This window comes from Cavia porcellus, unplaced genomic scaffold (assembly GCF_034190915.1).
Source record: "Cavia porcellus strain 051 isolate PalLab524CR breed Dunkin Hartley unplaced genomic scaffold, mCavPor4.1 scaffold_8, whole genome shotgun sequence".
NCBI classification, from domain to species: domain Eukaryota; kingdom Metazoa; phylum Chordata; class Mammalia; order Rodentia; family Caviidae; genus Cavia; species Cavia porcellus.
The window spans coordinates 44,211,163-44,223,138 of NW_026947491.1; the positions used below are offsets into that span (position 1 = coordinate 44,211,163).

Sequence of the window (11,976 nt, forward strand, 5' to 3'; positions counted from 1 at the left end):
GAGCAACAACAGGCTTGCAATGTCCATGACACTGTCTATTCAACAACCATAGCCTTGTCAAAGCCCTGTTGGACCACTGGAATCAAGTTTCAAAATCTAGCTAAACACTGGATAGAAGCATTCACCATAAGTTCTACAACTCTTATTCTGCATTCAACCCAGACAACCTCTTGTCACATCTGTGAGACGCCCCCATCTCCACATTTGAGCTTTACCTCCAGGCTTAGCCCTGAGACGGTACTGTCTCAGGCTACTCTACACTGGGAAACCTTTGTAGAACTGTTAGCTGTCTCTTAAATCTACCTTCCTCTGTAGGCAAGTTTCAGGCTCCACACACTGTACTCTACTCTCGATAAACTGTGCAATGAGGAAGAGATATGAAAAATTAGTAGATGGCTTGGTCTGTACAAACATATCCTTCAAAAACCTCAGCCTCTACTTTCACCTAACTAGATGAAATTCTAGAGATGTCTCCCCATCAAACAAAGACAATTGCTCTGAATGAATGACAGAAGCATTTTATTGAAGAGTCATCTGAAGTTGTATGGAAGGAATACAAAGAGCTGAATAGGACACTGAGCAGTTCTTATCCTAACCCTGCAGAGCCAAGTGCTGCCAGGTGATGGAGAATGGGTTTCTGATGTTGACAGATATCCAGGATCTGATGGAGGGCAGCACTGGGCTGAGATGGGGACAGGTAAAACCTTGAAAGTCCTAGAGATGGAGCTCCTGATCATATTCTCCTCTGTCCATGGGAGGTGAAAGCTGCCAGTGCTCTTGTTCCCATTCCAGATGGATCTTGAGGCCCAAATTGAGAAGAAGTCACCAAATTCCAAGGATGTCCTAGGCACAAAGAGCACCTTGGAGCAGAGGGAGCCCAGGGGAGAGTGGAGGTGACCCTGGTAAGACAAGCACCAAGAAGGGAGGATAGAAGTGAAGCAAAGTGAGGACGTGAGGGCCAGCCCAGGTGAACACTGGGGCCTGTGGAGATCTCATCTTCTTTATAGTTGGGATCTTCTGGTCAGGGAAGTAGTAGAGATGATCTTGTTGCCAGAACTGCCACTGACCCCACCACTAAACCCAAAGCCACTTCCACAGCCAGAGCCAAAACCACTGCCCAGGCCAAATCCTCCGCCAATGTTTAATCCTCCGCCGATGCCTCCAGTGCTGATGCTACCACCAACTACCGCTGCAGGAGAAGCAAAAGACAGTTAACCCCACATTGTCCTGAGCCCTCGGGCCAGAATAGGGTAAAGGGACAGCATGGCAGGGCCAGAAGGTACTTACAGATGCTCACAGCACTCTGGCATTCTCCAGACATCCTGTGGGGAAGAAAAGGCCATGAGTCACAGCAAGCCAAGGGCTATGCTTCCCTTAGTAAGCAGTCTCATGCACCTATCCTACCCCTAAGCAGCTGAGCGAAACACTGTTAACTGTACCATCTTGGTTCTTAATGTACCAGCCCATGAGAGACCCACGCTCAGGGCCCTGGGTCTCCTCCTGCCTCAGCTTCCCATCTGCCTTTCCTCTTCACCTGCACTCCTCGCCCTCCAGCAGCTTGCGGTAGGTGGCGATCTCCACATCCAGGGCCAGCTTCACACTCAGGAGCTCCTGGTACTCGCGCAGCATCCGGGTCAGCTCCTCTTTGGCCTTCTGCAGGGCAGCCTCGAGCTCTGTGCGCTTGCTGTAAGCATCTTTGAGGGCCAGCTCCCCACGCTGCTCTGCATCAGCCACAGACGTCTGCAGAGTCTGGCACTGTGAACAAAGGAATGGACGGTCAGCAGCAGTGCCCTCCTCTCAGGATCTTTTCACCTGTCCCTTATCCTAAGCCAACTATCCTTGAATTAAGGCATCAGAATTCTATCTGAATTCTTCTCACTACTTCCCCTAACTCTGAAGAGTTTCCTTCATTCCAGCTAGAGCCCACCAATGCCCCCATCATACTGATAAGATAAAGATGATCAAAAACAGTAAAGAACAATAAGGAAATCTGTGTACTAAAGTGACATGTCACATCAGCTAGGACACTGCTGATGTGACATGTGTAAAGAGCTAAATTCCCTGAAGACAAGTTTAAGGTCTTATGGCCCAGTACCCTATCTGCCTGTGCACCATAAAGTACCCTTGGCCTGCACTTCAGCAGGGGTAAAGTAGTGCCCACCTGCTTCTTGACATTCTCAATCTCTGCCCGCAGTCTCTGGATCATTCTGTTGAGCTCTGAGATCTCATTCTTGGTGCTTTTCAGATTGTCCCCATGTTGATCAACTGAGGTCTGAAGCTGCTGGACCTATTACCCAAGCAGACACAAAGAACCAGAGGTCAAGGGTATCTGGGAGAGGTCCAGCAAGAGTACACACAGGTGACACACAATAGAGCACAAAGTATCAAGCAATTCCAAATCAGACAGGGACAATGGTGCCTGGGAGAATGCTGACTGCTCTTGAGTTCCAGATGATGATCACCTGTTCACGGTCACTAAAGAAGAGTCCCAGAGACACCTCATTCCCTGACATACCCATTACCCACCTTGGTCTGGTACCAGGCCTCCACCTCAGCCTTGCTCCTCTGAGCAATCTCCTCATATTGTGCACGGACCTCAGCGATGATACTGTCCAGGTCCAAGTCACGGTTATTATCCATCGACAGGACCACAGATGTGTCACTAACATGGCTCTGCATCTGAGACAGCTCCTGAAAGGAAAATGTCCCACATCAGCTCCCCAGGAAAGTCTGTCTCACCAGATCTCTGTTGTCATGCAAATGGCTCTGTTACAGATGCAAATGGAAGCAGAGTCACTGTTCCCTTTGTGTGGGAAGAGGAGTAAGTTTCTAAGTAAAAATCAAGTGGCTGGTGATTTCAATACAGAAAACAATGTTTTAGTCTTTACTGCTCCCTGAGAACCATAAGTATTCCATGGCTAAGGTAGAGGGTGCTCAGTGTGTTGGATGGAAAGGAATGTAACCAATCTACTTCACCAGAAAAATGGTAGGACACAATGAATTCTATCCCACACACTCTTTGGGAGGACTTCAAGCTTTGTATAAGGCATCTAGCTTTGTATAAGACAGCATCTGGTTTTGAGAAGGTCTGAATTAGATCTCTCATTTCCCTCCAACCCTTCCCAAGCAGGACACCGCTGAGAAGCCACTCCCCAAAAGGAAGCAAGGAGTCTTGTGTAAGAACTGTGACTCCCAACCAACCAGCAGCCTCACAGCTAGGGGATCCTCACCGCTTCATAGAGGACCCTCAGGAAGTTGATCTCATCGTTAATGCTGTCCACCTTGGCTTCCAAGTCCACCTTGATCATGTAGGCAGCATCCACATCCTGTAACAGAGGAGGAGGGAGGAGAGGTAAGGTACAGGGATTCCAGCCAGGAGGAAGGATACCATTTGGCATTAAGAGTGTTCTCAGCTGCATTCAAGAAAAGCATACAGCAGTACCAGGTGGAGTGGTAAAGGACCAATCATTGGACATATGCTGCCCATACAACTGCCTGAAAACATGGAAGTTTATTGCACAACTGGGAAAATTCCTGAATTCCATGAAACTTGGTTCTGCCACCCAGTTTCTTTGACAGAACAGATCTGGATGACACCAAGTGAGAGAGAGATAAAGAGCTAGACAAACTCATGACTCCAGTCAAGGAAAATCACCAAAGGAGAGGGTTCCTTGTAAGCATTTCCCTGCTACTCTTCATTTCTTACCTTCTTGAGCACCACAAAATCATTCTCTGCAGCTGTGCGTTTGTTAATTTCATCTTCATACCTGGGGGTGAGGACAGGAGGGAGAAGTCCACCATGAGACAGTGTTTCTCAACCCTCTGTGATTCATTTTCCAACATCTGTGTGGAGATATCTGGCAATTATCTACATTTCCCATGATATTCATTCAATGTACAGTAACTTAATAATTACCATCCTTGCGGTTATAGTCTAGACCTTGGTTTATTCAGAGACCTACAAAGACTGTTTTAAAACAAAACTTAACAAGACATAAGGAGTGAGGAGAGAAGTCACCAAGGATCTAATTGATTTTCTTGCCATGGAAGGACTATCTTCTGCCCATTTGTGCAAGTTACACCTCCAGTTCTCCTTGTTTGATGTATAAGTGAGTTTAGCAAGTGTTGGTATTTATTTTCCCAGCCCCATACTACAGTGAGAAATGTAACAGCTACTGTGTATTGATGTTCATTCTATGTTTAGCTCTATGCTACATACTTTCTCCCTCTCATTTAATTTCATTTATTTCTCACAACCCATAATGTAATGATATTATTCCTATTCTGAAAGCCAAAGAATGTTATCCTCATTAAAGTTTTTTCTAAAACTGAGACTCAGCTAATAAGCAACTTACCCAAGGACACAACTAATAAACAAGGAATCAGTATTTAAACCAACTCCATCGGTCTCTATAATCTATGTACTTTTGATTATTATATATTCTGCTTTTCATCCATTCAGTTTCCAATCCCATTTGTGTATGGCAAACCCAGTGCAACTTGGGGTTTCTACACCTCAGCCTATGGAAGGAAACATGACTGTGTGGGAATAGGAGGACAGACTAGAGGACCTTCCTGGTCCCCTTGGGAGTTCTTCAGAGGCTAAGATTCTAAACCACTGGTGAGCAGCTGGGAGCCTGGGCCATGGGAAAGCAGCAGGTACAGGGGAGAGCAGTGTACTTCCTGCTCACATACTTGGTCTTGAAGTCCTCCACACTGTCCTGCATCATCTTCAGCTCCGACAGCATACGACCTTTTTCACTGGCCAGGGCATCTAGCTGCTTCCTCAGAGCACTGATGTAGGCTTCAAAGAAGGGATCGAGGTTTCTGGGGGATGTGGTTGTTGTCTGCTGCTGGAGGAGCTTCCATTTGGTATCCAGGACCTTATTCTGCTGCTCAAGGAACCGCACCTACATTGGAAAGGGAACCAGCCAATTGATGAGGCCTGAGGCTCAGGCAGGAGGGTGAACCAAGGGCAGTATCAGCCCTGTCAGTCCAAGGTAACCAGGTGGGGAAAGAGCCATCCATGCAAGGCCACCATGTTTCAACTCTTAGGGCACCTTTCACTGGAGTCCACATAGCAGCCTCCTTGCCAAGCCTTTGTCAGTGAAGGGCCCCATGGACTGTTCAGAAAGGAGCACACAGTACAGAGCTCCTGACAGGAGCTACTAAAGAATAACATGGAACTTCTACTAATTAACCAAGTAAGATGAAGTTAGGAGATAACAACCAGAGGGGCCTTGGCATTCAAGTGATCCTGATCCAAGGCAAAGAAAAGACATGCTTCATTAAAGTCTTTTGAAATAAGTTCATTATCAGTGGAAGTGGTGTGTCCCTGAACCTGTATGAGGAGACTCAGAGAAGCCAAGAAGTAGCTTAGAGGACATCTCCACTTTAGGAGCGTCCCAATTAAAAAGAAAACAGCTAAAGGAGACTGATCACCTTCTGAACCAAAGCTACGATAAAGTGAGAGGAAACAGGAAAGTGCTAAAGAAGGCTTAGTCTTGCTTTCATGTCTGCCTGTCCTCCAAGATTATTCTCTTTTGTCCCAAACAGGAAAGCGACCTAAGACTTTGATGCCCTGCAACCCAAGACAGCCTAAATCCAAATGCTACTCATCCACCCCACGGTATTTGGGTGACTCAGCTCTCTAGGATGATCTATTCATTATCACCCATCATAGTTAGCTGTCATTGAGTTTTCACAACTTCAGTCTCCAGGTCTTGTGTGAAAAAGGAAGTTAAGCTCCAAAAGAGAACATTAGCCAGGCATGAGAGTGCATCCCTTTAGCTCTAGGACGCTTAGTCAAAGGGAGCAAGCCTAACTTGGGCAAGTCGGCAAGATCCTGTCTCAGAATAAATATCTTAAAAGGGCTGGGGTATGTAGCTATTAACAAAAGCCCTGGGTTTAATCCCCAGAACTGAAGAAAAAAAAGTCACATTTCCTCTTCTTTTCAAACAGATCCATAAATAAGCAGTTTTACCTAGAGTCAGGAGGCTTCCCAAAATTCTACTGAGACCCAGAATCTGTCATGGAAATCAATTCCTTTTTCATAAGCAAAACCTGTTTAGTTTTCTTCTACCCTCAGAAGAAATAGTGAAATTGCAATAGTGAAATTGATGATGCTTATTATTGTTATTTCTAAAACTAAAACCTAAGAAGAAGCAAGACCACTTTATAGCTGGGGCTACTAGAGCCAGAAAAAGGCTAATGATTTGCCCATTATATGCAATTTGCCACTGGCTGCACTTGCAGGTCAGCCTTGAGCATCCTGTCTGCCCACAAATGTGAGGCAAAGAGGAAGACCCAGAGTGACAGTAGAAACAGAAGTCCAGCAAAGTGTCATGGCTTTTGCCTAAGAGGAGCTGAGATCTGAGATCTCAGGACACAGAAGCTCTGGCTTCAGCATCCTCTCTCCAGCCCAGGTTACATGATGCTTACACACCTTGTCGATGAAGGATGCAAACTTGTTGTTGAGGGTCTTGATCTGCTCGCGCTCCTCAGTCCGTACTTTCTGGATCTCTGGGTCAATCTCCACTTGGAGGGGCGTCAGCAGACTCTGGTTAATGGTGACCTCCTGAATCCCTCCAGCGGGGCACACCGGGAAGCCGGAACCACCTCGACCGTTGAAGGAGCCTCCAAATCCACCACCAAAGCCTCCAGCGCCGAAACCAGCACCAAAGCTGCCAGCGCCGCCGAAGCCTCCAGCATACCCAAAGCCGGCACCTTGGCGGGACCCAGCCACGCTGCAGATGTTCTTGTTCCCCCTGAAGTTGTAGAGGCTCCTGCTACCAAAGCCACCAGAAGAGCAGCGGCCTGCACCCCCAGACACAGAGGCTGAGCTGAAGGCAACCCTCTTGCCGCCACCGACAACAGCTGAGCCACTGCTAAAGGCCCGGGACCCACTCCGGACACCCTGCTGTCTGGCAATCATGGCTGAGAGAGGAGAGCAAGCTCAGAGCTACCAAACAGAGGTAAGAAGGCCAGGCCCGTGAATGCCAGAGCCCTCATCCTGGGTCCTTTATATGGGCTGAAGCAGCAGGGCTTGGTTGCAGGGGTATAAAGAGAAAAATCCAAAATATCTCTGGGCTTGGCCTTTGGCACCAGCCCATCCTCCTTACAACTGCTAAGCATGTCACTAAACACACCTACAGAAGTCACTGGGAGGCCACAGGCTCCTGGCTCCTGTCCCATTCCCCTCCAGGAGAAACTCCCAGGTCAGAGGCCCAGCCCAGGCCCTTCCCTGCAGGCCCACTACTACTTTCTTACTTCAGTAGCCCTGTGGTGGTCCCTACTCAGGCAGGAATCACATCACCAGTGTCTTCCACAGCAGAATTTTGGATTCAAGGGCCTGGGTTCAAGTTTATGAGCTACCAACTGCCCACTCAGCACACCTTGAGTAAATCACCCTCTGTGGCTCAGTCACTGCACTCATAAATTGAAAATAACACAAATATTTACCTCCATCACTTTCCAGGCCAGGGTGGGCCACGACTAACAGAGTGTTTAGTGCACTGTCAGGGCTGTGCATACACTTGCTGTCACCACCGTTCCTCTTCTTCCAGGTGGGCTTGGCCCCTATGCACATATAAGAGGGGCCAACATCCAGATGTCTCTCGCCTTGACCAGCCAGGCAGAGAGCCAGGTACTGTGTAGGGATAGGAGGTGGCACACACCTCCTGTTTTAGACCCTGGTCCTCTGCTCAGGACTTCTGCTTCTTTAGCTTCCATGGGTTTGTTTTCTTAATGCTAGCAGAGCCCGCTCCAAGTCAGCGCTGATGGGTACTGCTAGCTGCTCCCTTCTTTGCTCTGTGATTTGCTTAGCTCTACAGAAAAAGAGCATGCTCTGATTCCAACAATGGCCCCAGTATTCAGGACATAAATTCATAACTTAGAAGGGGGTGCCTTGGCAGAACAGTGACACCAAAGGGCCCCTTCTCAGAGACATAGTTATATATGCAAAAATCCCAGTTTTAAGCTGCAGTTTTTCTTTCCCACTGAAAACAATAGAACTGTGTTCAGATTTCACCTGTTGCCACTAACTGTCCAGCCTTAGGCAGATCATCTAACCTTCCTGAACAATTCTAAGCCATATATTCATCTATAAAATGTGACTACACTGATGAGATAATGTAGCTATAGTACCTACCTCACAGGAGCTCACTAGGCACACATTCTCTCCCATTCCAGACCTTGTCATTGTCACTTACTAGGAGAAATTAGATGAACCTATGTTCTCCTCATCTCCTCAGTCCTTCATGGAGGTAATGGCCCCAGATCTGAGAAAGACCAGGGGCCACCATCTGGATAATCCAACAGGCCTAAGCTAATGAAAGCTGGCCACAGTAAAAGTGACTGGATTCGTCCATGTGACAGAGTGAGTCTTGAGGTGAGGAGAGGGTGGTCAGGGACCCAGGTCCCAGGAACGAGGTAGAACAACTAAGAGCTCAACCAGCTCCTTCTCCTTCCTTCCATCTCTGTTCTGCCTCAACCTGGCTAATCTCACCCTATGGCTGCTCAGATGGCCTCTGGGTACTGGAGAGGTGGTGGGGCTGTGGCTGTGAGGATCAGAGTCCCAGGTTCCATCAAGTGTCCACAAAAGAAGACTAGAGCAATGGGTTGGTCCACCACATGAGGGGGCATTCCAGAACCAGGACCACTCCTATTGGATGAGAAGGACCCATTTCCAACCAGGAAAGCAATTAGACACTCAAGCGTGCTTCCCACCAGAATTTCCTGAGCCAAGCCATATACTGGATACCCAATGTGCTTATAGCAGGTCAGTGAGTCTCCTTAAAGGCTTTCTGCAGTTGGTAGCATTAGCTCTGCTTATGGATGCTCCAAAGGGTAAAATAGCATGTGGTAGAGCCATGACTTGAGCCCACATGGTCTAACCCCAAAGTCTTCGGGCCTCATGGCTTCTATCTCACCAGACCATGCTGCCTGGTATAAAGCCAGGCTCTCTGCTGTATGACTCAGCCAGTCCAGAATCAGACTCTGAACAAACATGGTTGGGCCACCTGGTGTGGGACAAAGGGATCAAGGTCTGCCAATATCACCCTATCCCTAAGCACTGGGTATGCAAGGAAGACAAAAACTACTCCACATCTCAGAGGCTGCAAAAGCAGACTCATCACTGGAGATCTGATTTCCTAGGGTGCTCCCCAAAGAAGAAGAGGGTCACTGGGGTGTTACCTCCATCTCTGCACTTACTAGAAGATGGAGACCCTTAAGGACTTGATGGAGAGTTTGTATCAGCAAAGACAAAGCCCAGGGAAGCTCATGACCTGTCCCTGGGATCTTGTACCTATGTCTGTAACACTCCAACATCATAAGAAAATGTTGCAGGAGTGCTGTGTCTAGAGTTGTGTCTGTGTTGGATTTAAAAAAGAACAAGCCAAGAGAAGAAGAATTTTCAGAGAAATCTTGTATAATATGTAATCAATCTTATTTTGTGATGGTGGGGCACAAAACACAGAGTCATGATTGAAGACTTTCTTGCCTGAGATCACATAGCTAGGAAGTAACAAATACAGGAAGCCTGCCCTTTGACATCAAAGCTTACAACTTTAACTTCTGTACCACAAGGTTTTACATAGGTGACTCTGCCATAGATAGAATCTTCAGGGGAAAGAAAAGATTGAGAGAAGCTTATACAGAACCACCAACAACACATATGTTCCACTGACATGGCCCAGTTCCTTTCTGTCATTACTCTTTTTACAAGATTGTGTGCTTGGTGTATGTGGCCCTATTCTTTCAGGTAATCCCTATGGTATGACACTCTCTGGGGTGGGGTAGTCTTGTGTTCTCCAATTAATAACCCTTGAATTAATTTAATTGCAAGTCCTGTGATAGAGCCAGATCAAATAGGGAGTTTTAATCTGAAGTTACATCCTGGTGTCTTATTATTAAATCAGAATTGCTAAACATTTCCAAAATCCTCAGTCTGAGGATAAAAAATGAAAGGCAGATATAAGGGAGAACTTTCAAAGCAAGACCACTTTACAGCCTATGATAAGAAAAGATTCTCCTTCCTACAAGGCCAGAAGTGGGTGACAGAAGGTTTTATCTGACAGTGACAGCCAAAAGCTCACCCCTGCTCCCCACTCACACACACACACCACTTTGCCTATTGCCCACTGTGACCCCTATGCCTTTGGCAATTGTTCTAAACTCAACACAGAGGAACGAGCTGCTGCAGGTGTAGAAAAGGAGGGTGTGTTTGCCCAGGGCTTTCTGATGAGGGAGAAAAGCCCTCACATTCAACTAGGATTATGGATCCTGAGGCTCCTGCCAGTCAGCCCCAAACCTGGTGTCTGGTGTGGGAAAGTTCCCCTCCCTCCCCAGCTAGATCATGCCTTTGCCCTTGGCCCCTTCAATCACCCAACTCCAACTGTCGCACAGGCCTGAGTCACTCTCTGGGAGCTAGAGCAGGGGAATCAGAGATTCCTAGGTAAGAGCCATCAGGATTTTCAGAAGGAGACCAGGAGGGCAGCAAGAGTGGGGATCAGTCACAAGGGGTCTGTGCCTAGGGCTCCCCTTTCCCAGGACCGAAGAACAGCCCCTCTGACCTCACCAAACTATTGTTGCACAAAATAGGTGTACAAACATCTCTCTTCCCTCTCCTTCATCTTCCTCCTCCTCCTTTGTTTTAAAACAGGGTCTCTTAGGATGCCAAGACTGGCCTCAAACTTTCCATCCTCTTGCCTCAGACTTGTGGCAGGAATTACCATCATGTGTCCCTGCATTTAGCATACAAACCGCTGTGTGACACAAATAGAAGGAGAGAAGCTATGGTAGGTGCAGAGGAAGGACCATGAGCTCTGCAGCATACTAGCCTACCCAGACTCATGAAGAAGCACCCCAGAAACTCTTTGTAGGAACCCAAAATTCGTATTTCTAAGCAAAACATTCCTGATAGAGGATAAGCAATATTTCTAAATGACATGTTGTTACTGGGGCCTCCTGACTGCTGAGTTTTAGCCTGATAATTAAAACTGTCTCTGCTGTTCAGTTTCTAAATCCTAAACTTAATTTCAGTGATTTCCTTTTACTCTACCATTAGCTTATTGTAGCATTTAGACAAGTTCTTCCAAAATCTGGACTAGAAACATCCAATGCTCCTTCTGACTCTAGCATCCTCTACTTCTCTATTTGTTTTTTCTCTAGGACTGGGGATATAGCTCACAGAAAGAGCGTTCACCTGGCATACACAAGTCCGTAGGTTTGATCCCTAGCATCACACACATACACACACACACACACACACACACACACACACACACACACACAGGTTTACATTCCTTTTCTATACAACCTGCATAGCCTGGTTATTAAGAGCCTGGCCTCTAGAATCAGATTGCTTGGATTTCACACGCCAACTGCGTTGCTTATTAATTGTGTGACTCTAGACTTAACCACTCTGGACCTTGTTTTCCTCATCTGCCAAATGGAAATAAGAGTTTGTCATGGGCTACTGGGACAATTGGGTCAACTCGAGGCTCCACAGTACACAGGAGGGTCTCCAGAAACTTTATCATCCATAAAAGAGTGCACGTGGAAAGTGATCTACACTCCAAACCCCTGAGAACAGAAGCATAGACCTGTGAGTGTGCCTGCCTCCCGGACTCGGTACTGCCCCAACTTTGCCAAGTGCTGGCCTGAGCTCTATCTGTGCAAGCTCAGGACTTTCCCAGAATCCTCTGCAGCTCAGCCCTGGCAGAGGACTATATGGCCCTCCAGCTCCCCAAGGAAAAAGAGTGAGCAAGCTAAAAGTAAGCAGCCTCCTCGTATACTGGCCTGAAGCCTCCAACAGTCAGGAAAGTCACCCCAGGCAGGCAGAGCAGCCCACCAGGGTCAGCCAGGTAAAACTACTTTGGTGTAGGCTGAGGCGTGGGGACCATGTTTGGAGTGAAGAGTTGTGGAGCTGAAGAGGAAGGAGGTGATCCCAAGGCACAATGGAGGCAAGGCCAC

General features: G+C 47.3%; 1 protein-coding gene across 1 annotated transcript; it reads right to left on the bottom strand.

Annotated features, from left to right (window-relative positions):
• Positions 1 to 512: 512 nt before the first annotated feature.
• Positions 513 to 7,010, bottom strand: Krt4 (keratin 4). The gene is made up of 9 exons (XM_003476032.4): positions 6,446 to 7,010; positions 4,696 to 4,910; positions 3,707 to 3,767; positions 3,231 to 3,326; positions 2,527 to 2,691; positions 2,162 to 2,287; positions 1,535 to 1,755; positions 1,288 to 1,322; positions 513 to 1,189 (listed from the first exon to the last, which is right to left on the bottom strand). Exons 1-9 carry the CDS (start codon positions 6,932 to 6,934, stop codon positions 1,002 to 1,004), a joined length of 1,596 nt encoding a protein of 531 aa, XP_003476080.2. The 5' UTR covers positions 6,935 to 7,010; the 3' UTR covers positions 513 to 1,001.
• Between the last annotated feature and the right edge of the window lie 4,966 nt (positions 7,011 to 11,976).

Excerpts from the sequence above, each read along its gene's own strand:
- Krt4 (XM_003476032.4), bottom strand. The coding sequence starts at position 6,934 with ATGATTGCCAGACAGCAGGGTGTCCGGAGTGGGTCCCGGGCCTTTAGC. Across the intron at positions 4,911-6,445 it reads TTGCATCCTTCATCGACAAG|GTGCGGTTCCTTGAGCAGCA; the intron begins GTGTGTAAGCAT and ends TTTCCAATGTAG. Across the intron at positions 2,288-2,526 it reads AGGCCTGGTACCAGACCAAG|GTCCAGCAGCTTCAGACCTC; the intron begins GTGGGTAATGGG and ends CTTGGGTAATAG.